Genomic DNA, 27,065 nt, shown 5'->3' with positions numbered 1-27,065 from the left:
CAGTCTACACTACCGGCATCGGCGGGGTTCTTCGCACTCTTTTCGGACGATAGATGCCCGTTATCGACTGGCTGAGGAAGCTCTCCTGCAACCCCCACATCAGACTTTCCCCGCCGGACGTTCTCCGCTGGGTTTACTGAATGCCACAAGGTGACAAAAGTCATCACCTTTAATCCTGGATTTTCCTGGTGACAGCCCGGATCTGATTACCGTGTCCCACCATGTACGTAAAGCAAGCTCATAACTTTGGGGTTATCGAGTAGGGTGAATATCAGCAGATGCAATGCCCATTGGCCAATAATGAACAAGCAATAGGCGGGATTCATTGCAAGTATAAGATCCATTATGTATATCCCCCGAATACACGTGGAGCGAGCTGTCGGTCTAGCCATTCGAATCAGACAACCACAAAGGGCGCGTGCGCGCGCAAACCCGCGCCGGGCCGGTCGAGGTGTGTGACCCGTTCTGAACGCTTCCGGTCCTCGATATACCTTGGCCCGGTTTCCCTCGTTTTAAAAGGAGTTGCTTCTTTCCTTTCTGATAGACTTGCCCTGAATTGAGGATTCTCTCATCCTTGCTATTCTCATCATCACCTAACAACCCCTCTCACGACCGTTCTTACTTTGTGATTGTCACAACGACTCGGTGCAGGAAACATCACAGGGGGAAACAGAACAACAACGAGACCTAGCCGTCATGAAGTTGACGTCTCTCCTGCTGGGCTGCTCGTCAGCCCTGCTGGCCGCCGCGTGCGGCAACCACGGCGACGAGAAAGAGTGGACCAAGGCCGAGCTGGATGAGTTGGAGGCTAAATGGGGTTTCGAGGTACGTCGGATGGATGTCTTCACAAGTCATTGACTTGCTGTTTGGTGATGAGATGAGATGAGATGAGACGAGAGAATGGAGGGCTAACTTGATATTTGTTCAGTGGGGTTAGTACCAGTCACCGCAGAGGAGAGTAAATGGGTTATGAGAGGAGAACATTGAGGGGCTCACGATGTTGATTTAGGATTCACGGGCATCGGCTCTTTCGCTCATCTTAAGCACGTCAAGTGCCTGACGACGCCGTCCGAGCTGTACGATATCGCCATCATCGGCGCGCCGTTTGACACGGCTGTCAGCTATAGGCCAGGTGAGCAGGAAACATGTTCCCCCCTGCACATCTTACACCTCACCAACTCACAATCGCTGCTACTGCCAACAAGGTACTGACTGAATTTCAAAAGGCGCCCGCTTCGGCCCCCGCGCCATCCGCCAGGCCTCGAGCAGACAGACGTCGTTCCGCGGCTTCAACCCGCGCGCGAGTATCAACCCGTACGCCAACTGGGCCACGATCCTCGACTGCGGCGACATACCCGTCACGCCCATGGACAACGTCATCGCCGTGGAGCAGATGTCGGCCGCCTTCAAGGAGCTGGGTCAGCGCAGGCCCGTGTCGAGCTCGCTGAGCAGGCCGAAGCTCATCACCCTCGGCGGCGACCACAGTCTCGCGCTGCCCGCGCTGAGGGCACTTAGGGAGGCATACGGAGCGCCGTTGAGGGTGTTGCATTTTGACGGTGAGTTTTTTCGTGTCCCTGTTGAGGTGGAGCGAGACGGGCAGACGGAGCGAAGGAATGGGATCACGTCACAGATGCTTGAGAAAGAATGGTATGGCTGACGTATATCACGAAATACACAGCTCACCTGGACACCTGGCACCCGGCAAAGTACCCCTCCTACTGGACCGCAACGCAATTCAACCACGGCTCCATGTTCTGGATGGCCGGCAACGAAGGCCTCCTCTCCAACGCCTCAAGCCAGCCTTCGGTCCACGCGGGCCTGCGCACCCGCCTCTCCGGCACCGACTTCACCGACCACGACGACGACACGGCGCAGAACTGGGTGCGCATCGCCGCCGACGACATTGACGAGATTGGCACCGCGGGTATCGTCAAATCCATCATGGAGACGCTGGGCACCGAGGACCCCGTGTACCTGTCCATCGATATCGACGTGCTGGACCCGGCGTTCGCGCCTGGTACGGGCACGCCTGAGCCCGGTGGCTGGACGACGCGCGAGCTGATTCGGATTCTGAGGGGCATCGAGGGGTTGAATTTGGTGGGTGCCGATGTTGTGGAGGTGAGCCCTGCGTATCAGAATGCCGGGGAGGAGACGGCGTTGGCGGCGGCGCAGGTTGTTTATGAGGTTCTCAGCTCGATGGTGAAGAAGGGGCTTGAGGGGATGGGGAAGGAGGGCAAGGCTGCTGCTGCTGTTGTAGATGAGAAGGATGAGTTGTGAGTTGGTTGATTCGGATGAGATGGAGTTTGGCATTTGAAAAGGGAGTTGAGAAGGGGGGGGGGGGGTGTGGTTCGTTCGCTGATAAGATGCAGAACGCAGGTCTCTGGATGTCAGGAAGAGAAGTGGAATGAGCAGGAGGACTTGTTAAACTCTGGCATGTTCACCGGAACGGCAGCAGCTCGAGTTGGGTATTATGGACCTGCATAAGACGCTGGGTTTCTTAGGGCGACTTGTCACGTCAGCCATCCTTATACGAAGAATGACAAGAATGAGTAAATGAAATAGACAAAAGTCATTGACGATACACCATACGAGTTGGCACCAGCTGGGACTCCCACGAGTGATTCATACTCTGTAAGTAAATCTCAATAGGTGCATTGTGAAGCTTCCCGATATCAAGATTCCCCTTTCCCGAATCTCATCCCCAGCCTGAGGTAATCTCGACTTATAACAGTTGCGGACAATCTAAAGCTTTCCTCACAAATAATGTATCGTACGCAGTAGTATAGTGTACCGCTCATTCTGCACCCTCTACGCTTGAACCAAAATAACGAGACTTTATTCAGTTCACTGTTTCCAGCATTCTCACCGCCACCCCAAGGTGAGTACGCAAACCGCCTCACCGTCGCTTTGTCCTTCAGATGCCCGAGTCAAGGGGGGATAGACCCAGCAGATGTACCTAGATACGGTTACGCACCCGCCTACCTTCCTATCTTCGGAGCAAAGTTGGGCGAGACCCAACCTCATCCTCAGCAAATGCCAAACGGGCGGGCGCTCATAAAAGAAAGAGGGCCCCCGTAACGTAAGGCCCGAGCTCCCTTATCTCTGAGCAATTACAACGCTCAATTGGGAATTGGGCAGGGTAATGTCTTTTGAAAAGCACCTCAGTTCCCGGTGTCCCTCCACTGGGCGCCCGGCGGTGATCTCAGGGAGCAAAGGTATCAAGGGGGTAGGTGTAATTGCACTGTAACAAACCCCAGACACTGGAAAGCCAACAGAGGTGACTCACACAGCTTCGAGCAACATGTCAGGTCAGGTCCGGATAGTCTGTGTTAGATAAAAAAGGGTTCTGCCTTTGACCGAACCCAATTGCACGACTTTCTCCTGTAATACCAATTCCTGATTCTTTTCTCTCTCTCTCCCAATTGTTGTTGGCTTTGCGGTTGCAAGTGACTCACGCAGCATAGTCACAAAAAAGATACCCGACGCTGTACATCAGACCAGGTCACCCTCTCCCCTCACCCCTCCGTCCCTCCCACCAACTCAATCCGAATAATTTACCCCGCCATCCAGAAACCATCCCAAAAATTTCCTAAAACTTCGACTGCACACAAACAACCGGCTTTTGAGTCAATAGTCGACGGACGCAACTCCTTTCTCTCCCTAGACGTCAAAGAATCCTCGACCACACACCATGGCCGCCCCACAGGAGTTGGCTGAGCGTCCCAAGACGGAGGACAAGGTCTACATCGACATCGACGTCGGCGCCGACGAGCCCTCGACCCAGGGCACCGAGTCCTCCCCCTTCAAGTCCCTCGCCGCCGCCTACATCGCCAACAACGAGTCCGTCACATCGCGTCACTTCCTCACCCGCGCCTCCAAGACGGGTGACGACGAGGCCGCTCGCCTCGAGTGGAAGGAGCCTGCAAAGAGCGCCGTGAAAAAGGCCCAGTCCGCCCTCGACGCCCACCGCAAGAAGCTCGTCAAGCAGGCCCAGATCGAGGCCAAGGAGGAGGAGCAGAAGAAGGCCCGCCAGCAGGCCCTCGAGGCTGCCAAGCAGATCGTCATCAAGGAGGACGAGTCCCTTCCCGAGGCGAAGCGCATCACCATCGCCGACAAGACCGTCGTGCTGGGCGAGGGCGATACGAAGGGCGACCGCGTCAAGATTGCCGGCCGCATTCACAGGCTGCGCGCCCAGAAGCAGGCCACCTTCATCACCCTCGTCGACGGCTACGGACACCTCCAGTGCGTGCTCCAGGCCGGCGACCTCACAAAGACGTACGACGCCCTTACCTTTGCCCAGGGAACCTCCCTTTGGGTCTATGGCGAGCTCAAGAAGGTCCCTGAGGGCCAAACCGCCCCGGATAACCGTGAACTTCACGTCGACTACTACAAGGTCATTGGCACGTCGCCCACGGACGAAGATGCCATCACCAACAAGGTCTCGCTGCTGCAGAACCAGTGGGACTCCCAGATGCTGGACAACCGCCACCTGGTTCTCCGCGGTGACAACGCCTCCGCGATCATGAAGATCCGCGCCGCCGTCGAGTGGGCCTTCACCAAGACCTACAAGGACCTCAAGATCACAAAGGTCTCTCCCCCGGCCCTGGTCCAGACCCAGGTCGAGGGCGGTTCCACGCTCTTCTCCGTCCCCTACTACGACGAGGCTGCCTACCTCACCCAGTCCTCCCAGCTGTATCTCGAGACCGTCCTCCCCAGCTTGGGAAGCGTCTACTGCATCGAAAAGTCCTTCCGTGCGGAGCGCAGCTTGACCCGCAGACATTTGTCCGAGTACACTCATGTCGAGGCGGAGCTCGACTTCATCGAGTTTCCCGACCTGCTCGCCCATCTCGAGGAGGTCATGTGCCGCGTCATCGACAATGTCCTCGCCGACGAGGAAATCGCCGCCTACGTCAAGGAGCTCAACCCCGACTTTAAGAAGCCCGTCCGCCCCTTCCTGCGCATGAAGTACACCGACGCCATCGACTGGCTCAACGCCCAAGACCCCCCCATCCTCAACGAGGACGGCGAGACCCACAAGTTTGGCGACGACATTGCCGAGGCCGCCGAGCGCAGGATGACCGACATCATCAACAAGCCCATCTTCCTCACCCACTTCCCCACAGAGATTAAGGCCTTCTACATGAAGAAGGACCCCAACGACCCGCGCGTCACCGAGAGCGTCGACTGCCTGATGCCCGGTGTCGGAGAGATTGTTGGTGGTTCCATGAGAATGGAGGGCTACGACGAGCTCCTCGCCGCCTACGACAGAGAGGGAATCCCGTCAAAGGACTACTACTGGTACACTGACCAGAGAAAGTGAGTTTACTTTTTTTTCTTTCCCCCCCCTCTCGAAGCTGTTGTATAGACCAAAAAGGACAACGATTGCTAACAACACTGCTTTAGGTACGGAACCTCCCCCCACGGCGGCTACGGTCTCGGCCTCGAGCGCTTCCTGGCCTGGTTGGCCAACCAGCACACCGTCCGTACGACATGCTTGTACCCCCGCTACATGGGACGTTGCAAGCCTTAGAGAAATAGCCAGTGTGTGTGGTCCGGTGTTGAAGAGGAAGAAAGATATAGATACGAGAGAGATGAGAGGAACGAAACAGGGGAAGAAAGGGAAAAGGAAAATCGGCCCGGCGTGCTTCAAAAAAAGCGCTGCGGCAGAGGTATGAGCGAGATCAATCAGGTTTCCGAAGGGAGGGGCTTTCCAAATGGTTTTTTGACAGCGGTTTGCTGCAAAAGGGTAACCAGAGACGGTGTCGGTGGGCTTAGATAGGAGTTTTACGGAATATCACAACCACAATCTCCATCGGAGCGCTGAAACTCCAGTGAGAAAGAAGACAACAAAAACGATTGAGCTATCCACCGCAGTGATTCAAGCAAGTGGGCAGAGATTGTGACCCAGACGATTTGAAGTCTCCCAATCTTCCAACGAGGGTGAGAAGGCAGTCACCTCAGCCGTGTTGCTCTGCGTTTATTACGTCCCAACATTCAGCAAATCGCGTCCCCTGACCGACGACGACGGCGTAGCCTTTCCCCATCCAGGGGTCCATGCCCTCCACGAGGTGGGAGCCCGAAAAAAAAAGAAGCTGTCAAAAGTCGAAGCCAAAGTCGCGAGACGCAGCGAGCCTAGGCCGAACCTAACACGAACTGCCGGTAGGAAGTGTCAGACACGAACTCTCTCTCTCCTATTTCTCTCTTCACCTAATGTTCGATGGTGTGTGTAAGAGTCTTGAATCATTGCCAGACCGAGGCCCCGGCTCCGAACGGGATGGTGCGCGCCGCAATGGTCGACAATTGGGGGGTCGGGACTTCTTGTGATCCGTGTTCGTCGCGAGCTTGCGAAGCGGGCTGGTGAAAAGTCCGGACATGGGTCAAAGAGCCTTTGCAGCTCGTGCTTGCTCGGCCGATCTTGCGTTTGAAGCCACCACACATCAGACCTCCTTCTCGAAGGTCTCGATGCTCTCCCGTCTCAAAAGGAATGTCGGGCGGCGAAGAGTAGTGGTTACAGGCTATCTGTAATTCAGATCATGTCTGTGCAGGTAGGGTCGTGCCGGGGAGCCGAGCGTTTGACCGTGAGTAGTAGGGAGAGGTGTAGGTGGCCCAATAAGACATCGTGATAACCTCGCGTGTCTCCCAACTCATCTGGCCTGCATCAAAGGTCCCAGAGCCTTGAACAGTCGAGAAGAACTCGTTTACCTTTCTGGAATGTCTGACGCCCGATTATCGAACCCGACCCAGAGTGATGTAGCCCAAAGCGGCGGCTCAACCGTCGTGCATGGAAACATCAATCTACCGTTGCAGCTGCAGTCGAATACGCAGATCGCGTACGCATTGACAAGTTCTGGCGATCGATCGCCCCGACTTGTGTATTGAGGTGACGGTCAGCAACATCAACAGGCAAGTGAAGACTACAGAATCGAGCACGAAGATACTTGCTGAGCAACATCTCAGTCAGCTCCTGTAAACAATAGGAGATCAGGCGCCCTTAGATGAGGCTCTGGCCTGTGGTTGTCAGTACTGGTTGGTTGCGTAGACATGACTAGTTGGTCGGGAAAGGAGGCCTGCAGCGTAGTATTTAGAGAGGCTAATTGCGAAGCTTAAACCTCGAGCCTTGCAGACACCACAGCAATAGTCGCTGCACACGAAGAGTTTCTAGGGCTCATGCCGGACCAAGGCACCAATCAGCTCTACGCTACTGAGTATTGAATAACGATGCTGCGATCGGCGCCCATATTCTTGACTCGAGGACAGTCTTGAGGCCAGCCCCGTCCTAATGTTCCAAAGACGAGGCGCGTATCCTGTATAAAGGAATGGATTTTCGGGAGAATGTGATCCAGGGAATCGTCGACACTCCACAGGATACAGGTAAGAAAGACAGTTGTGTGGTCTGTTGATGATCCGATGTCAGAATTAATTGGATCAGAAACGACTTGATGCAAGGCGGATCTAACGCGGCGCTGCGGATCCTGCTTGCAGCTGGCTACCGGCTCAAACTTCCATCTAGGGGGCACGGCCGTTGCACTCGGGATTCTGGACCGGCGGCAATGAACTGCCTTGGTGCCATGCAGAACGAATACATGTCGGGGCTATGTAAGGCACAACCACGAGCGACAAGCCTTTACCAACCACTTCCGTCTTTTTTTCCTTTGGATCCGGTCGGCAAGGCGTGGAGCGTAAAGTTGTGTTTGAGAAGTGCGAGGGAGCATCGATAAAAGTTGTGCGTGTTCCGTCAACAGAGTTCACTGAATGGCTCAGGGAGACTACAACGATTGAGACGGAAAGTTGATTTATGGATCGGGCTGATCCCGAGGGCAAGGTTTCCAGCCATGATGACTTGTGGGCGAGGTAGGTCAAAGATAAAACGCATCAGGTAGCGGTGAGCTCGGAAGTCTTTTGAACGGTCAGAGATGGCGATCGTGTGCCATTGTGGCCAGCCAAAGGATGCAGTGCTCGACTGCCCCTGGGCAATGCTTGGTGCCAAGCAGTTTCGAGGTTTGTATCCATATCGTGTATTCAAACTTGACTCTGCCCGTCGTTTCTCTCGTTGCCGGTCCAGGCCAGGCTGGCCACGGATGGCAGACACAATCGAAAAGCTGAGCCACCAGAGACGGAGCCAGGCTGATTGACAAGTTTGAGGTCACGAGCTTCTACTCCGTACTTGATTGTCCCAAAGCTTCTGTGACAGTCTGGGGTTATTTTCGACGAACCTAGGCTCCCTGCGGCAGCGTTTCATCCGAATAGCTGGAGAGATGTGGAGGTTAGGGGGTTCGATATTGGAACACGGATGCAGCAACCACAATTGCAAGGAGTAAAAGCGGTTGCAAGGTCGAAGGAGGAGGCTATTCCGACGACAAAGCTGCTGGCGATTCGTATTCCTGTGCACCATTGTATCATATTAGAAGTGTCCGTTCAGGGTATCCGTAAGGGCCGAGGAATGCTGTTCCTTGCATAGTGCAAAGCCACTAGCTAACACTTGTGCAAGGTACAGCGAAAAGTGTCCGTAGTTGGAGGCTCTACTTTAGTCTGCGAAACCCGTCGTACCGTGGGGAAGCAGGCTCTGCGTGTGATTAGTAGACTGTATCCATAGTGTACCCGTATCCATAGAGCAATGTTGGGTCTGGCACGGCGACGAGTTTTGGCAATATGTAACGTGGAGTCGGATAATGCTGTGCGAGCCTCGTAAGAGATGGAGAACCGAGAGCGTGATGGGCAAGGCGAACATCCAAGAGTGTGGTGGAAGAGATTGAGATGCAGCTGATGCAATTTCAATTCTTCATCAGAGTCGATGCAAGACAGGGCCTATGGGGGGCGGCTTGGGCTAAGGGGGGACACATCCAATATGGGGAATCCGAACGAGCGAAAGAACGAACGACAGCTGGACAGCATGCCGCGCAGCCGCATGCCTGACGCTCCAGGAAGTCAAATACTGTCAGACCCATGTCTTGTATTCGTACGAAGTACCCTTTCCCAGAATCAGAAAGCAGAACGCTGTATCGCCATAGCTGATGAGTACCGTAGTCGGTATATCTGAAGGCAACTGTCTATGGCCATGATGAATAGAATACCAACTGCCGTCTATCAATACTGGGGGAAATCGTGGAGGGCAAGAATGTCTAGAACGCCACTTTTCTGTTGCATTATACCATCGAGGGACGAAGTCGGCCCAGCTTGTAGTAATAGAGTAAGATACAAAACGGTCAAGCTATGAATACAACTTCTCACTGCGTAAGTAGGTAGTGTGCAGGTACCTGCTAACCATGACCCCAGCAACGGAAAGCGAAGAAAAGGGGTGGAGCCACGTGAGCCAGCCTGCTTGAGGTTGAGAACAGTGAACAGTGAACTCTGGCAAGTTTGGGTGTGACGGTGTCTGGCTGCTGTTGCTGGCAAAGGCGGCTGCCAGTTCCATGATCCATCGGCTTGGGGTGGAGGAAGAGAACAAGATGAACCCTTGGAGGTTTGGAGGATGGATCGGGGAGGCTGTTCAGAAGGGGACAGACCAAGCCTGAAAGGATGGTGCCTTCCCCTGGCTATGCTTGTCGGCCAGGTGGGAGGCAAGGGGAAAAGTAGGGATGGGAGGCTGGAAGGGGCCAGGTGGAGGGGGATAGGAAGGTCCATGTTCCAGGGGGCCACCCGCACGGAGCGAGGAGCTTCGCGGCAATGTACCGTCAAAGTAGCGTATCAAAGTGCCATGTCGGGTGCGGCGCGGTGTCTTCGGTTAGACCAGGGGAAACAGAGTATGTACCTCGCAGGCTCGCCATGTAGTGTGAGAAAGGGTCGGGAATCTGCGCGAAGAAACCCCCCCCCATATAGTTGGAATGCAATATCCGCATCTTGGCTGCGCAAAAGCACAAAATCTCCGTCCAGATCGGAAGCTCACGGTATTATGTATTCCAGGACAGTACGACGTACGGATATACTGATGCCATCGGGAATGGGATCAACTCTGTTCAGAGCAAGATTCTTTGGAATGTCCGTTTGTTTGCCCAGATGTCAAAGTAAAAGTCTACGACCGGAGCTCAAATGTTTGAACTGCGACAAGTTCACGAGGCTCTGGTTGCGGCCTGGCTCCGACTCCGAGCATCGAGAATGGGGGACCAGACCGAGGGGTAATCCGAGGGATGGGGGGCCAAAAAGGGGACCAAACAGGGGGGAGATGAAAGCTGCTCATGTGGATAAGGACGACTACTGCGTAAGAAATCGAGGCGTCGTATGGCTGGTGACATCGGACGGGTGGGCGGAGAACGGGTGTAGGCAGTATGGAGATGTATCCGGGCTGGCGGTTGGCTGGTTTGTTGAAAAGAAGTGTTGATGACCAAATGGAAAAGGCTGATGATTATCCGTGTTATGTGAATGAGTGTTCAGTGCTGTTCCATTTTGCAGCGCTCGCAATATCAACTCAATCAGCCAAGACGAGACTGGCACGGCATCCCGTACCAGTCATAGCTGAGTCGATATAACTATGACTTGTCTCGCCCCAAGAGTGTGAACCAGCGAGCGAGCGAGCGAATGGGAGAGTGAGCATGTTTCGTTCGTTGGTTCCCTCGAGCCTTGGCCATCACCAAGCGGTATCGTAGGACCTACCGGTACCTTACTGTATAAAGGAAGGCTAAGGTAGGTGGTAGGCTCCCGTTTCTCCGTTCATGATTCGGCAAGTTGGACTGGCGGTATTGGCGTACGCCAAAATACCACGGTGACGGTCGATGCTCGAGTCTCGTGGTTGTGGCTGGCCCTACCCGCCGCAGCTGGCTAAAATTGACGGCGGCTGCAGCTACCAATGTCTGGCAACTTTCGATACTCGATTACGGAGTAGTGCTGGTTCATCAAGACAAGTCAGGCACGCCGCGCAAGTCGACAGGTAGGTACCTACGGACACATAGTCAGACATTATTGGAGTTGGTGAGTCTGGTTTGGCCCACCTGAGAGTCCTCCGTACCTACCTCACCTTGTACTACGACTACTGAGGTATCCGTAGATATCTTTCAAGGTGGTGCTTGCTGCAGCAGTCTCCAACGCAGACTTGCATACAAAGTAGATCCCAATCAGGATGAAGGTGGTTGAGTGCCTCCTTGTCGCGCCTGTCTTGTCAATTATTAGTGCCAGTTCGACGATTGCCGCCCTGAAGATCGGAGGGTTCCTTAGGAAAATGGGGCGAGCTGTGGCTACGAAGTATGTACATATTCTGACTTCTCCAGAGTCGACTTGCTTGCTTGCCACCTTGCCTTATGCAATGTACATGTCATGTACGGATGTACCTTGCCAGAGGCTCTATTAATTGTGCAGATCGGCCTGGTCAGCCAGGAATATGCTGTGAGCAATACGTGCCCACAGCCCGCGCGGGCTCGTCTACTGAACCGGCCCCATCTTCTCTCTTCATGGAAGAAGACTCGTCCTGGACATGGACAGTGGACAGGACACGATTCACTGCAAGCTCATCCTCGTCCCCCACTGTTCTGTCAGTGTCGCGAGGTCAGAACCATAAGGTACACTACCTTATGGAGCATCTGTAAGTCAAAAGACCCCCTTCTGGCCCACCCCCCCTTTTGGCCCACCCTTTTACCCCCTTTTACACCAAATGTTCTACTTCTTATTATACATCTAATAAATCCACTTTTATATATTTATTTATTATACTTACTATATAGGTAGCAAAATAAATATTATTTATATAAAAAAATACTATATTACGTAATAATAAGTATAAAAGTAGTTATAGTAACTTAAAGCTAAAGTTAGAGAAATGTTAGTGTTTATATACAAATTACTAGTATATACTAACATTTAAAAACCTCAAATAAATCTTTTATTTATAATTAAAAAAAGAAAAATTAACTTTATTTAGGTTCTTTGTACTTAAAGATAGTATATATAATAGTTATTAATATTATATAATATATACTTATATAGCTATAGTAAGTTCAATTTTCCCTATATAAACTTTACTATGGGGAAATTTTAACTTAATATTACTAAGCGAGAAAAAATACTACTGATTAAAAAAAGATATTTTTAAAAAAATCTATATAAGTAAGTTATATATAGCTAAATCTTAGCGTATATAACTATGTATTACTTAAGTTATTTAGATTTAAAATAATACTTCTTAACTATATAATTTTTAATATTTAAGGCTTTAGTATTATTACGTAGTAAAAACCTAGTATATAACTATAAAAATTCTATACTCTTTAAATTTAATTAATATTCTACTTGACTTACTTTTTATATAATTTAATATATATAAATAAGCTAGTTAAGTATGTAATTAAAAATAGTAGGTTTTGGTGTAGCCCTACCAAAATAGGGTGGGCCAAAAGGGGGGGTGGGCCAAAAGTGGGTGGTTTGACTTACCACAAGAAGGTAAGGTACCTTGAGGTGAGCTAAGATGACTCGTCTTATTGGCCCCCATATCGCAGCGTGTGCCCCCCCTTTTTTTGCTCTTTCCCCTAAAATGCAACCGTGCATAGCGCCCAGAAGGGGCCATCACGCCGTTGAAAGTATCTTTGATATATAATCTCCAGAGCGAGGTACACGAGAGAGAAGAAGGGGGCCGTCTTATGCACCTGGGGAAGGGCCCGTTGGCATGGGAAATGTCACTTGGCAGATGCTCTGGAGGTATTGCCCTGGAAATGAAGACAGACTAGACACAGAAGTCGGGCGGTCCGGCAAGCCGTTGATCATTCATCTAGGCTCCTTCTAAGGGCTTGCGAACCGGCTGTCTAACCGTCAGGAACAGGCCAAAGGGATGTCAGTTGTCCAGGTCAAAGATACCACGGACCGACAGTGTCAGGTTCCTGTCATGGGGAACTCGTGATGGGTGGGCGGATGGACCAGATGCTGCTCAGAGCCAAAGCCGAGCCAACGAAAGAGCAACGCAAGACCAACGCAAGAGAGGAAGGAAAGGACGTAAGCAGAGCAGGCTCATAGGGGCCAGACCAGAGCCAAGTCACCCATGTTGTACCAGCAGAGCCGTGCAGTGGGTGAAGGGGAGAGAAAGGAAGCAAAGATACATGGCAACATGGGATGTTTACTCATAGCACGCTTCACAAAGCACGAGCACCTTTCACCTCTAGGCTCTGGGTGCCTTGCGCAACTCTTCTCTTTCGTCTTGTTTTCTTCTCTTTGGTCCAGGGCCAGTCCCTCTTTGACGACGGCCTCGGCCATTGATGGTCAAGGTGAAAGATCAAGTGCTATCAATCAATCAGCCTTTCGCTTCTTCTGCCATTCACCCCCCTCTCTCTGTTACAAGTGTCAGCTGTCATTAGGTCTTCTAGATCCTCGGAACAGAGAGCAGCACCCATCACCCATCACCAGTACTCCGTACCTTAGCAACCAGCTGGAAGGACGGCAGAAGCAGACCGAGACAGAGACTGTCCTTGTCCTTGTTCATGATCCAACCCATCCATCCCCCCGGGCTCGTAGTTCCTAGTCTCTCTGGCTTCTCTCTGATCTGAATCTCTCTCTCCTCTGGTGACTGGTGGGCTCTCGTGCTGTGGGTTCTCCTGCCGTAATCCCTGGCCCGTCTCATTAAACTTAGCGCAGCCAATTCTACTTTCGACCCTTTTGGGTAATCTACCGCCTACACGAACCCCCCCGTCCACTCTCTCCTGGTCTCCCACAGTCCACCACTCGCCCTCCTGCTACCCTTACCTTTCCTCCCGTACCTCACATATGGAGTAGGTACCTCACGTACCTTACCTTACGCTGTACCGTGGTCTGTACCTTACCTACTCCTCCTCACTCCGCTTTCACGCCTTTGCTCACCTCTTTTTTTTTTTTTTTTTCTTCTCCTTCCATCCCTTCCACCTTGCGCGTGTGTGTGCGTGCTCCTCTCTCTCTCACGCTCTCTCACTCTCGCTTCCTTGAGCTTTTCTATCCTTCTTTCTTCTCTCCTTCTACTGGCTCTTCCCTGCTCCTATTCTTGTTACCTAACCTTACTTGTCTCCCTCCTATTCCTACCTCCACCCTTGGACTTCTAACCCCCTAACCTAACCTCACCTCTCTTTCTCCTCTTCACCCTCCCGTCTCCATCACCTATACCTCCCTTCTACATCCTCTTCCTCCTCTTCACCTCCTCCCTCCGGCCGCCTTCATCCTTATTCTTACATCTTCTATTCTTCACCCTTTCGGCTATTTCGCTCGTCGCCGCCGTCGACTCACTGGCCTATGCGATCGTTACCGCTGCTGTTGTGTTGATCGACACTTCGCCTTGGCTCCTACATTCGTTGCCCGTATATCCTTCGTCCATAATTATTTGACCTTCACCCGGTCTGCCTGCAAGGAGTGATCAGTCTCAGCACCCATCTCAACACCGATCCGATCCGAATCCGACGCTCGCTGATCACCTGCAAATTGTTGCTTCGACCTACTTGCTATACGACTTGCTCCAGGCCAACATTGCTCCGACCCCGACAAACTCACTCGGAATACTTTGCACCACATTGCTTTCTACGGCAACAACGGAGATACCCAGGCTTCTAGTCGCAAACTGTCGCCGCCGCCTCAATCTTGCCGCTGCCTGATTAGGTCTTGTTGCTTCGATCCATATAATTCACAAACTTCGACTTTGGCACCAGGCACCCTTTCGCCACACACCTCACCAAACGGCCCGTTGATAGTTTGGTTTAACCAAGCTAGCACCATCAGTCTCGCTCCACCTTTTGTCTTGGACTCTGACATCGTTGGCTTGCCCCTTGGACGAATTTTGAGACATACCCAATCACACGTTGAAAACTACGGTATTCCTCGGATATCGTAGCATTCCAACGCGCCAGTCTTCGATTCTTCGTGCCTGCTCAGGGCACGTCTAATCTTTCAAAACGGCGATTCTATCTCAAATCGGTCGGGACAGCCTTGTCCCTCCGCATCTACTCGGGATGCAGGAAATTCAAGGACCCGTCGGCCAAGGCGGCCCCAGTGCTCCTGGGAACCGCTTCGGCCACGCCTCCAAGCCTTCCAATAGCGAAACTGGCTTCTCTCACGGAGCTTTCACTTCCAACATCTCTGGCTTCGCTGACAGGCACCCTCGTCGTGGAAACATTCCCACCATCAACACTCAGCCCCTGAACCAGCTCCAGCATCAGCACCAGCACCAGGCGCCCCCTTCCGCCGCCGACATGGCCACTCCTGGCACCGCTTTCGACATGCAGTTCACGCCTCTTCTTCCCTCCCAGCTGCTGCTCGGAAGCCCCTTCCAGCCTGGAACTCCTGCGGCTTTCGCGAGCCCTCAGTTCCAGAACCTGCAGAGCTTCCAGCAAGCTCAGCACCAGAGCCAACAGCAGCAACAGCACAATGGCCTGCAGAGTCCTGTTCAGCAGAGCATGTCTCCTCAGCAGTACCAGGCCATGGTTTCTCCTTCGACCTACGGCGCTCCCCAGTTCTTCCAGCCTCAGTCTCCCACCGGTGGTAGCTTCAACAACATGCAGATTCCCATGCAGCCCAGCTCTCCCGTTTCGATGGGCCCTGGCATGGTCACTGGTACCAGCCGCACCGTCTACCTCGGTAACATTCCCCCCGACACTTCCGCTGAGGAGATTCTGGGTCACGTTCGTAGCGGACAAATCGAGTCCGTCCGTCTTCTGCCCGATAAGAACTGTGCCTTCATCTCCTTCCTCGACGCCAGCTCCGCAACCCACTTCCACTCTGATGCCATCTTGAAAAAGCTCTGCATCAAGGGCCAGGACATCAAGGTCGGCTGGGGCAAGCCTTCGCAGGTACCCACCTCTGTGGCTCTGGCTGTCCAGCAGTCAGGTGCTTCCCGTAACGTGTACTTGGGTAACCTACCGGAGGATATTGCCGAGGAGGAGCTTCGTGAGGACCTTGGGAAGTTCGGTGCCATTGACACGGTCAAGATTGTTCGTGAGAAGAGCATTGCCTTCATCCACTTTCTGTCCATTGCCAATGCAATCAAGGCTGTTTCTCAACTTCCTCAAGAGCCAAAGTGGCAGGCTCCTCGTCGCGTTTACTACGGCAAGGACCGTTGCGCCTACGTTTCGAAGACGCAGCAGCAGAACGCTGCTCAATACCTGGGTATCGCGCCTGGCTATGCGCACATGCTTACTGGTGCAGACCGCGACGTGATCTCCAATGCGCTGGCTCAGCAATCTGTTGCAGCAGCTGCTGTTGCGACGACCGCCGGTGGTATTAACAACCTCGGAAACCGCACCATCTATCTGGGCAACATCCACCCCGAGACGACCATTGAGGAGATTTGCAACGTTGTGCGCGGAGGTCTTCTCCACCACATCCGTTACATCCCTGACAAGCACATCTGCTTCGTTACCTTCATCGACCCCACGGCCGCGGCGTCTTTCTACGCTCTGAGCAACCTTCAGGGCTTGATGATCCACAATCGCAGGCTCAAGATTGGCTGGGGCAAGCACTCTGGTGCTTTGCCGCCGGCCATCGCCCTTGCTGTCAGCGGAGGAGCTTCTCGCAATGTCTACATTGGTAACCTTGATGAGACCTGGACTGAAGAGCGACTGAGACAGGACTTCTCGGAATTCGGCGAGATTGAGCTGGTCAACACCCTGAGAGAGAAGAGCTGCGCCTTTGTCAACTTCACCAACATTGCCAACGCTATCAAGGCTATCGAGGCCATCCGCAGCAAGGACGAGTACAAGAAGTTCAAGGTCAACTTCGGCAAGGATCGTTGCGGAAACGCACCCCGTCAGCTTCAACAACAGGCGCAGTCTCCTCGTACCGATGGTGTTTCGTCACCTCCGCCCAATGGTTCCCAGAACTCTGGTTCTCCCACCAACGGCAACACCCCCCAACAGTCAGCCACGATGTTCGGCTCAAACAACCATCCCCTTACGATGTACCTGAACCACGTCTCTCAGCAAGCGCAACATCAACAGCATCAGCAGCACCAGCAACTTGCTGTTCAGCAACAGGCCTTGTTCGGCACTGCCCAGTCATCACCTAGCGAGCTCTCCATCGATGTGCAATCCCAGGGTCCCATCTCTGGGCACCAACAGTCGGCCAGCATCTCGAACGGATACCCTCAGAGTGCATCGGGTTCCGGACCGACTACCATTGGTGGTCTTCTGGCCCCTGGCAACGGTCGCGGCCAACACAACCGTGCCGTCAGCTTGCCCGCCCTGAACCCCGGTTTCGAGAACGGCGGCGTCCCTTCGGGCCACGACGGCGAGCAACGCCGTGGACACCAGTACCAGGCTAGCTTCGGCGGCATGGGCGCTGGCTACGGTCTTGCCATTCAAGGTGGCCTGAACGGCTGGGTCGAAGAGGAGGTTGCCAACTAGAGGTACCCAACCTATCTCATAGCGTCCTTCTCGGCGCTCTTCTCACCCCCTGCACATGATGCAAAAGGAACATAGCGTAAAGATTGGTTAATTGTTGTAATTGCATCTCACGTCTTCTCACTTCATCCTTGATTCTTGATTCTATTTTCATTTTTTTGTCTCTTCTCATCTATAATTTCATCGCCGGTTTGGCAAAGTGGTCAGGGGCTGTTTTCTCGATCCCAGAGCTCGGGGGAGACTAACCACACAAAATTTTGGCACCACCTCTTTCATGCATATGATTGTGGTCGAACATAGCAGCAGATACCAGATTATGATCTGCCTGGAACATGGCAGTCACGATCTGTCGCCAACGTGGAATGGAAATGAGAGGGGGCTGGCTCAGGTCTGGGGAGGGAGACATAGGATACAGCAGAAGGAGGCGATGCTGGCTTCATGGGCCAGCATCAATCACTTGTATGTCTATCAGAGCGCACTTCAGGAAAAGTATGGTTTCCCTGGATAAATGCAAGCGAATCTTTGTTTGCAAACTTTGTTCCCTCTAACGTGAACTGTGTACGGAGCATGTGGACTATGCAAAGGTGAGTCGATCGATGAGTAGTTGCCCCGCATCTTTCCTCAGCAAGGAGACATTCCGCCCGCAGCGGTACTTTCCTCCAAGGAAGAATTCCAATATTTCGTCCTGATGCCTTTTCTGGTTTTTGCAAAGAGGGAAACGATTAAAGGTGTAAAAGGCTGGGTTCAATACAGTTTTCTTGATATCCTTTGAGCGCTAGTAGCTAAGCACCTCTTCCATTTTCGCCCTTTGTAGTATATACAGTATTCATCAAGTTTAAAACGCAACAAACTTTTTGGTGACGCCCTTGTTTTTGTCTATCAGGCTTTTTTTGTCGTGGCTCACCGTTTCCGTGGCCGGGTATCTAATACTGTCATCAAAATCATGTTGCAAATTTGCCGGCTTTCGTCTTATCCTTCCTTTTTTGGTCTGGTTCCCGCCAACACCCCCCCCCCCCCCCAAATCAGACGATATTTCCCAACGCAGGATCGACAAACTGGGAAAAGTCCTCGTCGATGAGCGCGCGCATGGCTGCTTCTTCCTCCTGCCACGTCTGCGGCGGCGTGCCAAAGTCGTCGGCGGCACCGATCCAGAAGTCGTCGTTCGGGTTGGCCGGGTCACCGCCGACAAAGTCTGTGACGCCGGGGATGATGCCGTACAGGGGTAGTTCCGGCATCTCGCGGTCGCCGTCAAAGGGGGCGAGGTCGGCTTCGCCGTTGGGGTTGCCTGCCGCGAAGCTGGCGAGGGCTGCGTCGATGTCCATCTGCGGGTCGCCGTCGCCGGCGCCGGCCACCACTGGTGGAGGGTGGTCCTCGAGATGAACTTGTAGGTCGTGGTGGCGGATGAAGCGGGCGCCGCAGCCGGGTATTGTGCAGAGGATCGTGCGCTTGGTGCCGGCGAGATCGTCAATGATGTTGGGTGGCTTCTGGTTCGGCACCGGACGCTCCATGCCCAGATGGACGTAGCGGATATGGTCCTCGAGGTTGGCCTTGGTGACGAAGCCTCCGCCGCAGCCCTGGTGGTTGGACCAGGTTTCCAGATCAGGGGAGCCCGCGACGTCGACCTCGCCACAGACGAAGCGGAAACCTTCGTGCGCGGTGCGGATGTGGACGGTGAGATTGTGCTTCTTGGTGAACTTTTTGTCGCAGCCCTCCCACGTGCAGGCGACCGTCTTGCGGGCGTCGACGGGGATGCCCGAGTGGCGCATCTCCACGTGCCTCTCCAGCTCCCACTGCCCGGTGCACTTGTACTCGCAGAAGATGCAGTTGAGATGCTCCTTGCGGATGTGTGCCTGGAGCAGCGAGATGGACGTGAAGCCGACCTTGGTCTCGCCGTCGCCGCCGCCGCACTCTTCGCACCAGAACTGCGGTTCGCTGTGGTCGCGCTTGGTATGGTTCCGCAAAGCCCCCTGGGAGTCGAAGCCGGCGCCACAGCCGGGTGCCGTGCATGGGTATGCGTGCGTGCCCAGGTGTTCCGACCGGATGTGTCGCTGGAGGGTGTTGTGCTTGCGGAAGCTCTGGGCGCACGGCGGGAAGTCGCGGCACCGGAAGCGCTCCTGGCCGGCGTGGACGTCCTGGTGACGGCGCAGTCTCGTCGCCGTCAGGAAGGACTTGCCGCAGTCCTCGTGGGTGCAGACGTAGGCCCGCTCCTGGGTGTGGGAGCCCTTGACGTGCTGGCGGAGGTGCTTCTCTTCGCGGTAGTCTTTGTCGCAGCCGGGGTAGGTGCACTTGAACGGTCGGTCGTCCGTGTGGGAACGGAGGTGGGCGGCCAGACGGGCGGGCCGGTTGAACGTCTTGTCGCAGTCTGGATATGTGCACGGGATGGTCTTGAGGTCTGAGGGGAATTTGCGGGATCGAGTGGTGACCGAGGTCTGGCCTGTCATGACAGACTCTACCTCGGCGTCGGCGGTCGAGCCGGAATTGCTGGCTGTATCATCGTAGTCGTCGTCGCTGGCAGCTTTCCCTCCCATCGTGTTAGCCAAATCGCACCAAGTTGTAGTTCGAAAGCGGGCTCACCAACCGGTGTCTTCCAGCGCCGCTACCTTGGATCTTTTCAGATCCGGGGAGGCGGAAGCCTCTTGGGCCTTCCGTTTCGTCATGAGGAGCAATTGTGATCGAGCATTGCCTGCCTTGCCTGGGCGATGAGAAAAAAGAGGTCGATTGCCAAACTTTTCGAGAGCCGATGAACTTATTTCCTGGCAGAATTGGCGGATTCCCGGGCGGTCTGGCGAAATTTTGTGCGCTGCACCAGCCACGGGACGAGGGGCCGGGGTCGACTCGGTCCGGATAAGCTATTTCCTCTTGCTGATAAGACTAGTGCGGACCCACCAGGGGGAACTCTGTCCATCGCAGCAGCCTCGTCAATATTTTTTCACGGCTGGGTCCAGCAGACGCTCCGCTTGCGACAATCCAACATCACGCGACGAACGTAGGAACCAGGACGCAGCAACGAACCACACCATTGCGGAAGTCATCAATCCCATCAATTGAAACCTCAAGATGTCTGACTTTGGCGATGACGATGTTGGCGGAGGGTAAGATTACTTGCACTTGCGTCTGCGGCGCGACTGCTAACCGCGATTCAGCGACGAGACCATGTACGAGGACGAGGCCGCCGACTACTGGGATCCCGAGGTTCCTGCGGACGATGAGGAAGTCGGAAGGGCAGAGGGCGACGAGGAGGACGCGGACAATGTCGTTGCATCGGGCGACCCCTCTGCGGCAGCGAACGCGGGCAAGGGCAACGAGAAGTCGCACCGCGACAAGAAGATTCCCGATGACCAGCGTACGACGACTCCCTACATGACAAAGTACGAGCGCGCCCGTATTCTGGGAACCCGCGCCCTGCAGATCAGGTTCGTCAAACCGCAATCCCACCCAAAGCAAATACCCCGCGATAAAGTCGCGATGCACGCGGACAAAAACAAGCTAATGCATGGGATTAGTATGAATGCGCCGGTGCTGGTGGACTTGGAAGGAGAGACGGATCCTCTTCAAATCGCGATCAAGGAGCTCCGAGAGAAGAAGATCCCTCTCATTGTGCGCCGCTACATGCCCGACGGATAGTAAGTGCCGGACGACAAACCCCTCCCCCGGACTGTCCACGCAAGCTTCGTGGCCATTCTGCACCGTTATCTTGAGCCATGCCCGGCTAACCTTGCGCGCCAATAGCTACGAGGATTGGACCTGCGAGGAGCTTCTCCAGTGAGGGGACTACTGACTTTTTTTTTCTCTCCAAACTTTTCGGGGGACAAAGAGAGACGCGCGACTAGATGCAAGGCACCTTATACCCATCTCCTATCGTCGTTGCCTCAAGAGTAGTCAAATGTCCGAGCAGAGAGTTTCCTACCATGGATCTCATTACCAGCTCGCTTCGCCGTTGAGCCAGACGCTCGCAGGCAAGCTTGAGAAGAGACGTTCCATCCAAAAACCGTTATAAAAAGAAGACACACCACAGGGGTTAGTGTGCTGTACTTTGATTTTGCATTGAGCGTGGCGTTTTCTAGGAAAGAAATTGGAATTTTCAGACATCAAAGAACCATCTCAATTGTGAGAAGAAAACCTTGAATCCCAGTTCTCGTACTCTCGTCACTTTCTTCTTGTTTCTATTCGCTTTTCCGGGCTGAAAATAGCGGACTGCAGTGATTCATCACAGGATTACGTGGTCCTGCTCAGATCCTCGCTTCGAGTGGCAGCCTGCAGTGTAACCAGTGGGAGAGTGGGAGACGAGCCGGTACGCACCTTCCCAACACTGAGAAGCGTCCCTACCAACCCCCGCCGAAATTAAGCGAGGTGTCCGGCTTGGCGAGTCAGCGAACCGATCGTCGCTTCCTTCCCGGCCGCGAGCCTCCCGCCTTCCGGAGCGCGACGGGCCACGGACCTCGGCGCCGTCAAGCCGTGGAGCTGTCCCCTTATCGATGAGGATCGGCAACGTCAACGTAAACAACAACGTTTTCCTTCTTCTATCTGAGCTTACACAGCCCCGTTCACCCCAGGTCCCACCTCTCGTCCGATATCTCACAACTTAACCTAGGTACAAGGTTGTTTCTGTTTCCCTTACCTCCCCACCGCCCCCATGTACCTCCTTCCTTCTTTCAACTAAGGCTTGCCGGGGTGGCACGAAGAAGCTTATGGGCGACGACTTGGCCTGCACCTGAGGCTGAGGCTGGTGGGCAAGCTAGAGAAGGTTGGGAGAGAAGACCGAGAGGGAAAAGCTTAGCCAAGACCATGCCTAAACGACGTATTGGATCTTGTCTTCATTGGCCCAGATGCTCGTCAAAGGGTAATTGACGCCGAATAGCTTACCTTCTGATCCAAGCTTCTGGCAATCGTGGTTCGATCCGCCCAAATATGTCTACTAGACTAGTTCACACTCTATTGCTTCCAACGAATACACACTCAGCCTTTCAATCGCCTCTTTCTTGGCATGAAGGATATCTGGATAACGCAACGGATCGAGCCGGGCGCAACTACCAAGACGACCAGCATCATCCATTTTCCCACACTTTGATTGTGAACAGAGAGCGAAAACGAAGGAGGGGGACAAGGACCGACGACGCTTGCTAACACGGCGGTCTTCTCTCCTTTGCAGCCTTCCATTCCCTTCTACATATCCCACATCACTTTCCCATCGCCTTGGCTCGGACCTCCTCCGCCGCGCTCGGCCGACCACGTCTTCAATGTCCACCGTCCACGAAGCATGCGGGTTATCGTCTCTGCTTCACAGCCTTCACTCCTACTCTGGCCCCCTCTCTTCCCCGCCTGGCCTCTCGAATCACGCCGTCCATCACGGAAAGCAAGCTGGATCTCTTCTCCCGTCACCCGGAAGACCAGAACCACCACCATCCCGTCCACACCACACCTCAGCTCCCGAACGCGAGACCGCGGCTGTCCGGCTTGGCCCTCACCCAACCGGCGGGCTTCTCACATACTTCTCTTGGCTCCGCTTCACTTCCAACACTACGCCGTGCTTCTCAAGTACAACTCTTGGCGCTTTCCCGCCCTTGCCCTCCTTTTCCCACCAACCTGTACACGTATACTCACAGCCATGAAAGCGTCGTCATGTCTGTCTATTTTGCTCACCTTCCCCCCCTTGTACGTCGTGATCCCTGTGGGTCTGTATCCCGACTAGCCGGGTAGCTTTGCAGCTGCTTGTGCTTGTCACCTTCTCTGGAAGAGGAGGAAGACGAAGGGCGGCAGAGGGGGAAAATGAAGCTTCGAACACGTTGATCATCGCCGAGCCCATGGCACGACATGTTAACCCTTTCTCTTGGCAAAACATTGTGGACTTCCAACTCAGTATAAAGAGTAGAGTCAGTGACCGCCCTTTCGACGAGAGGAAGATGGCTGGACAAGCAAGACATTCCAATCCTCAGCCTGGCTTCCCCCTCCCCATACCTTTTTCGGTATATTCCATTAGCAGCAGAGAGCCTTTCCAAGCCGGCACATGCTCGCTTCTTTTCTATAAGGCCCTTTTCCGCCTAGGTCCACAAGTCCTTTCTCAGTTTCACAATGCTCCCTCAAGCATCTGTTCTCGCGGCCGTCTTGCCGGCGCTGACGCTGCTGGTCCCAGGCGGCGTCTATGGCCTCGCGGTGGCGTCCAGAGCGACGAACTATACCCAACAAGCCATCGACTCTGGCGCTGTGCTGTCTGATCTCAACAAACAGGCCTACAGCAACGTTCTTGCTCGTCTCGGGAACGCGACTGCGGCCGGTCAGAACGGGACCGCGCAGTGCACAAAAGACAATGTCAGAGTCCGTCGCGAGTGGTGAGTCTTTTGATACCGGTCTTTTGGGTCTGATTTGTTCCTGGCCCAGTCTTGAGGAAAGGGGGAAGAGGATAGGGCAGACAATTTGATAGGGGAAGTAACTTGTGGACTGACATCGACTGTGCTTTGCCTTACAGGAGAAACATGCCGGATGAAGAGCGCATTAGGTACACCGATGCCGTGACCTGCCTCCAGCAGCAGCCGGAGTTATTCACCGAGATTGCCGGGTCCAAGTCCATGTTTGATGACTTTGTGGCCCTGCACCAGGCAGCGACACTTTACGTCCACCTGTCGGTAGGTTATCGACCCAGACGAAGCAGTTTCCTGTATGTGTAGGAGAACCTCCCGCTAATTGGAGTACTCATCTCAGGCAACGTTCTTCCTCTGGCATCGCTACTACATCTGGACATATGAGAACAAGCTGGAGTCGGAGTGCGGCTACAACGGTACGCTTATCACTCCTTATACACATGCTCTAACATGAAAGCAAGATGAGCAAGACTAACACCACGCCAGGATCTTTCCCCTACTGGGAATGGGGTTTCGACACGGCCAACCTTTCCGCGAGCCCCGTCTTTGACGGCTCCGCGACCTCGATGGGCAGCGACGGCGTCCCGACCCCTCACCAAGGGCTCGTCCTCGTCAACGCGTGGGATAACACCACAACAGTACTCCCCGCCGGCACAGGCGGCGGCTGCCTGGCTTCGTCCTCGGCCCCGTTTGCCAACCAGACGGTCCACCTCGGCCCGCAGGCCATGCCGGACTACGGCAACGTCACCTCTTACAACTCGGCCACGCCCACCGACGACAACCCGCGATGCCTGCGCCGCGATCTCAACGTCTACCCGCTCCAGCGCTGGGCCAGCCTCCGCAACACGACGGACCTGATCCGTGACGCCGCTGACATTGAGAGGTTTCAGGCCGTCGCACAGGGGGACTCGCGGTACGTCGGAACGGGCCAGCTAGGCGTCCACGGGGGCGGGCACTATGCGCTAGGAGGGGACCCTTCGAGCGACGTCTACCTCAGCCCTGGTGATCCCGTGTTCTATCTTCATCACGCTCAGATGGACCGTCTCTACTGGATCTGGCAGAACTTGGACTGGCAGAATCGTCAGGTCAGTTATCAACTCGCACAGTCTTTGCTTTCACTTACTTGCCTTCCGCTCATCTTCTTTTCCTTACTTTGTGATGATCAATGAATGAGGCACTAACTTCCGCCATAGACAATTTTCGGTACGAACACCACCATGAACCAGCCGGCTAGCGCCAATGTGACACTCGACGACTTGTTACGCATCGGACTGAGGAGACCGCTTTATGTCAGGTGAGCTTTGGAGGGGCTTGAGTTAGTCTGTGTTGGCAAGTTGCGATATAGCATTCTCATTTTCTCATAATAGCGGTGCATGTGTGTAAGATAGACAAAGATAATAGAGAAGAACTGCTGATCATCGATTTCTTGCACCGAGCGAGTGACAAGTGATGTTTGCCAAATTGCAGCAGCCGCGATGTGCGGCTTGATGGGACGCATGGGAAGGAACGGAGTCTCGGACTGTTATAGTAGTTGCAACCACTACTTGTATCTAAAGTACTTGCATTAATAAATAAACAGTTCCTGAAGCACCTACCTACTCTTATGCTACCGGTGCATTTCTCTCCAGACTTATCCGCAGACTTTAGTACCGATATCCATTCATTCCTACGATAGGGACTATTCATGCCCGTCCCAGATCAGGACATACTCCACGAGATATGGCATCAACGGCGCCTACCCCGTTCACCTGTACCTTCTGCTTCCAGCCCTCCGACGGCCCTTCACACGTCATCGGCCGGGAAGCCCGCCTAAGCTGCTCGCCCTGCTACGGCGCGTTGATCGATCTGGCCATCTGCTGGGTTTGCGGTGAGATCGTCTACCGGGGAGACGACTGCGTCAGCTTGGGGTAGTGCTTCTGGCATCGCGCGTGTTATGGATGTATGTTCTACGGGAGCAAGCTCATCTACCGAGGGGTGCCTGTGCTGGACCTCTTTGACGATGGTCTCGATGCCGTTGTTGATGGGAGGAGCATGGCTGGCAGGATTGCTGGAACGGAAGGCAAGGGGAACATGAAAGAGGTGGAGGCGGTGCCGCTTTGTGCTGCGTGTTGTGTTGGTACGGAGGGGGAGGACGTGGTGCAGAAGGGGTTGAGGAGGGTTGAAAGGGTTGATGGTGGACTCGGCCGCGCGAGATGGGGTGCTGGTGAGACCAGAGCCGGGCAGTTGAGAAGGGCTCCGGCGGTAAGTTATCTGAGTGTGATGAGGGAGTCGATGCTGACTTCACCCTAGTCTATCCGATCTCTCAGCCCAGACTCGTCATCATTCCGCAGAATAGGAGACGGATCCCACGACGAGAGCAGAGGGTATCTGGCAACACCACCCGGAAACTCTACGATATACGTCTCCATCAACGATCCCATCGGCCAACCTGCCTTCAAGCCAAGTCCAACGAAGCCTATACCGATATGGATGCAGCCATTTCGGGGCCTTAAGCAAGTGGCCAGTGAAGAGCAAAAAGAAATCTATGTGTCTCATCCACTCTCTGGCCTCTCGCAGACTCCAGTGACGTCAATCTCCGGGACCCCCTCAATAGGGTCATCGAATTCACTTACACCGACCATCAGACCAATTACACCGGCCCGCTCCACATCGCCGCCGCAAACACCGCCGAGATCTCGTTCGATCTGGACGCCGTCTGAAATTCGACGAGCACCACCTCTCTCGTGGGTCAGCAACGAGCCCCTCAAGCGGCCGTCCTCTCGATTTGCGTCCCGTCTCGAGAAGTCGGACACGACGACGTCGTCGGGTTATGTCACTCCGCCAGAGACGCCCTCCGAGCAGCAGACGCGGTACAACACCCCACCGCCGCCGCCGCAGCCGCAGTTACGGCGAGTGCGGCCGCAGAGTCCACTGGTCCCTGCTCGTGTCCCACGGCGTCACGCCGTGCGTCGAACGCCTCCGCCTCAGTCGTCCGAGTACCTAGAGCGGTACAATCCCATCCGGTCCCCGTCGCCGCGACCACGGATCACACGACCAGTCATGTCAGCGTTCAGTCCACCCAGTCGTGCCAGAGCCAGCTTGGTGGTGTCGAGGCATGCGACTAAGGATGATGGTAATGGCCCGACTCCAGATCCGAACCAGAGCATGGAGAGGCTTCTCTCGGATGGGGCCGACTCGCCAGGCGAAGCGGGGAAGAAGAGGAATTTGCAGGCTTTACGAAAGCTGTTCAGCGGAAAGTGAGGAAAGTGGCGGGGCAAACATGCCAGACCCCAGAGATGGAATAGCACTTGAGCAAGTATCTTGTACCGCTAGTGATAGTGTGGAATGCGGGAAACATTCGAGAATAGATTATATCTTCAGCAATGGATGCCTCAGTGCTAATCTCACAACTTTGTGGGCTCTTGCCGGAGCCTCGACAGCATGGCTGAATCGAGAAGCATAACTA

At 54.2% G+C, this 27,065-nt stretch overlaps 7 protein-coding genes across 7 annotated transcripts; 6 read left to right on the top strand and 1 right to left on the bottom strand.

Moving 5' to 3' along the window:
- Nucleotides 1-696: 696 nt before the first annotated feature.
- Nucleotides 697-2,484, top strand: CTAM01_06120 (arginase; the record flags this gene model as incomplete). Its single annotated transcript, XM_060522150.1, has 5 exons — nucleotides 697-825; nucleotides 1,045-1,132; nucleotides 1,227-1,556; nucleotides 1,679-2,273; nucleotides 2,370-2,484. The coding sequence occupies 5 exons, from the start codon at nucleotides 697-699 to the stop codon at nucleotides 2,482-2,484; spliced, it is 1,257 nt and encodes a 418-aa protein (XP_060383340.1).
- Nucleotides 2,485-3,691: 1,207 nt separating this feature from the next.
- On the top strand, nucleotides 3,692-5,530 carry CTAM01_06119 (asparaginyl-tRNA synthetase; the record flags this gene model as incomplete). Its single annotated transcript, XM_060522149.1, has 2 exons — nucleotides 3,692-5,316; nucleotides 5,404-5,530. The coding sequence occupies 2 exons, from the start codon at nucleotides 3,692-3,694 to the stop codon at nucleotides 5,528-5,530; spliced, it is 1,752 nt and encodes a 583-aa protein (XP_060383339.1).
- A 9,349-nt stretch (nucleotides 5,531-14,879) lies between these two features.
- On the top strand, nucleotides 14,880-17,267 carry CTAM01_06118 (RNA recognition domain-containing protein; the record flags this gene model as incomplete). The annotated part of the gene is made up of 1 exon (XM_060522148.1): nucleotides 14,880-17,267. The coding sequence occupies one exon, from the start codon at nucleotides 14,880-14,882 to the stop codon at nucleotides 17,265-17,267; it is 2,388 nt and encodes a 795-aa protein (XP_060383338.1).
- Nucleotides 17,268-18,286: 1,019 nt separating this feature from the next.
- Nucleotides 18,287-19,792, bottom strand: CTAM01_06117 (uncharacterized protein; the record flags this gene model as incomplete). Its single annotated transcript, XM_060522147.1, has 1 exon — nucleotides 18,287-19,792. The coding sequence occupies one exon, from the start codon at nucleotides 19,790-19,792 to the stop codon at nucleotides 18,287-18,289; it is 1,506 nt and encodes a 501-aa protein (XP_060383337.1).
- Nucleotides 19,793-20,321: 529 nt separating this feature from the next.
- On the top strand, nucleotides 20,322-21,030 carry CTAM01_06116 (RNA polymerase Rpb6; the record flags this gene model as incomplete). The annotated part of the gene is made up of 4 exons (XM_060522146.1): nucleotides 20,322-20,356; nucleotides 20,408-20,677; nucleotides 20,768-20,887; nucleotides 20,994-21,030. The coding sequence occupies 4 exons, from the start codon at nucleotides 20,322-20,324 to the stop codon at nucleotides 21,028-21,030; spliced, it is 462 nt and encodes a 153-aa protein (XP_060383336.1).
- Nucleotides 21,031-23,333: 2,303 nt separating this feature from the next.
- CTAM01_06115 (tyrosinase central domain-containing protein) lies at nucleotides 23,334-24,918 on the top strand (the record flags this gene model as incomplete). Its single annotated transcript, XM_060522145.1, has 5 exons — nucleotides 23,334-23,590; nucleotides 23,728-23,884; nucleotides 23,961-24,036; nucleotides 24,107-24,705; nucleotides 24,814-24,918. The coding sequence occupies 5 exons, from the start codon at nucleotides 23,334-23,336 to the stop codon at nucleotides 24,916-24,918; spliced, it is 1,194 nt and encodes a 397-aa protein (XP_060383335.1).
- Nucleotides 24,919-25,561: 643 nt separating this feature from the next.
- CTAM01_06114 (uncharacterized protein) lies at nucleotides 25,562-26,860 on the top strand (the record flags this gene model as incomplete). Its single annotated transcript, XM_060522144.1, has 2 exons — nucleotides 25,562-25,861; nucleotides 25,910-26,860. 2 exons carry the CDS (start codon nucleotides 25,562-25,564, stop codon nucleotides 26,858-26,860), a joined length of 1,251 nt encoding a protein of 416 aa, XP_060383334.1.
- Between the last annotated feature and the right edge of the window lie 205 nt (nucleotides 26,861-27,065).

Source organism: Colletotrichum tamarilloi, assembly GCF_030869305.1.
Source record: "Colletotrichum tamarilloi strain Tom-12 chromosome Unknown Scaffold_16.1, whole genome shotgun sequence".
In the NCBI taxonomy this organism is placed as follows: Eukaryota; Fungi; Ascomycota; class Sordariomycetes; order Glomerellales; family Glomerellaceae; genus Colletotrichum; species Colletotrichum tamarilloi.
The sequence above is the reverse complement of the archived record's forward strand: the minus strand, read 5'-3'. Positions and strand labels throughout refer to the sequence as shown.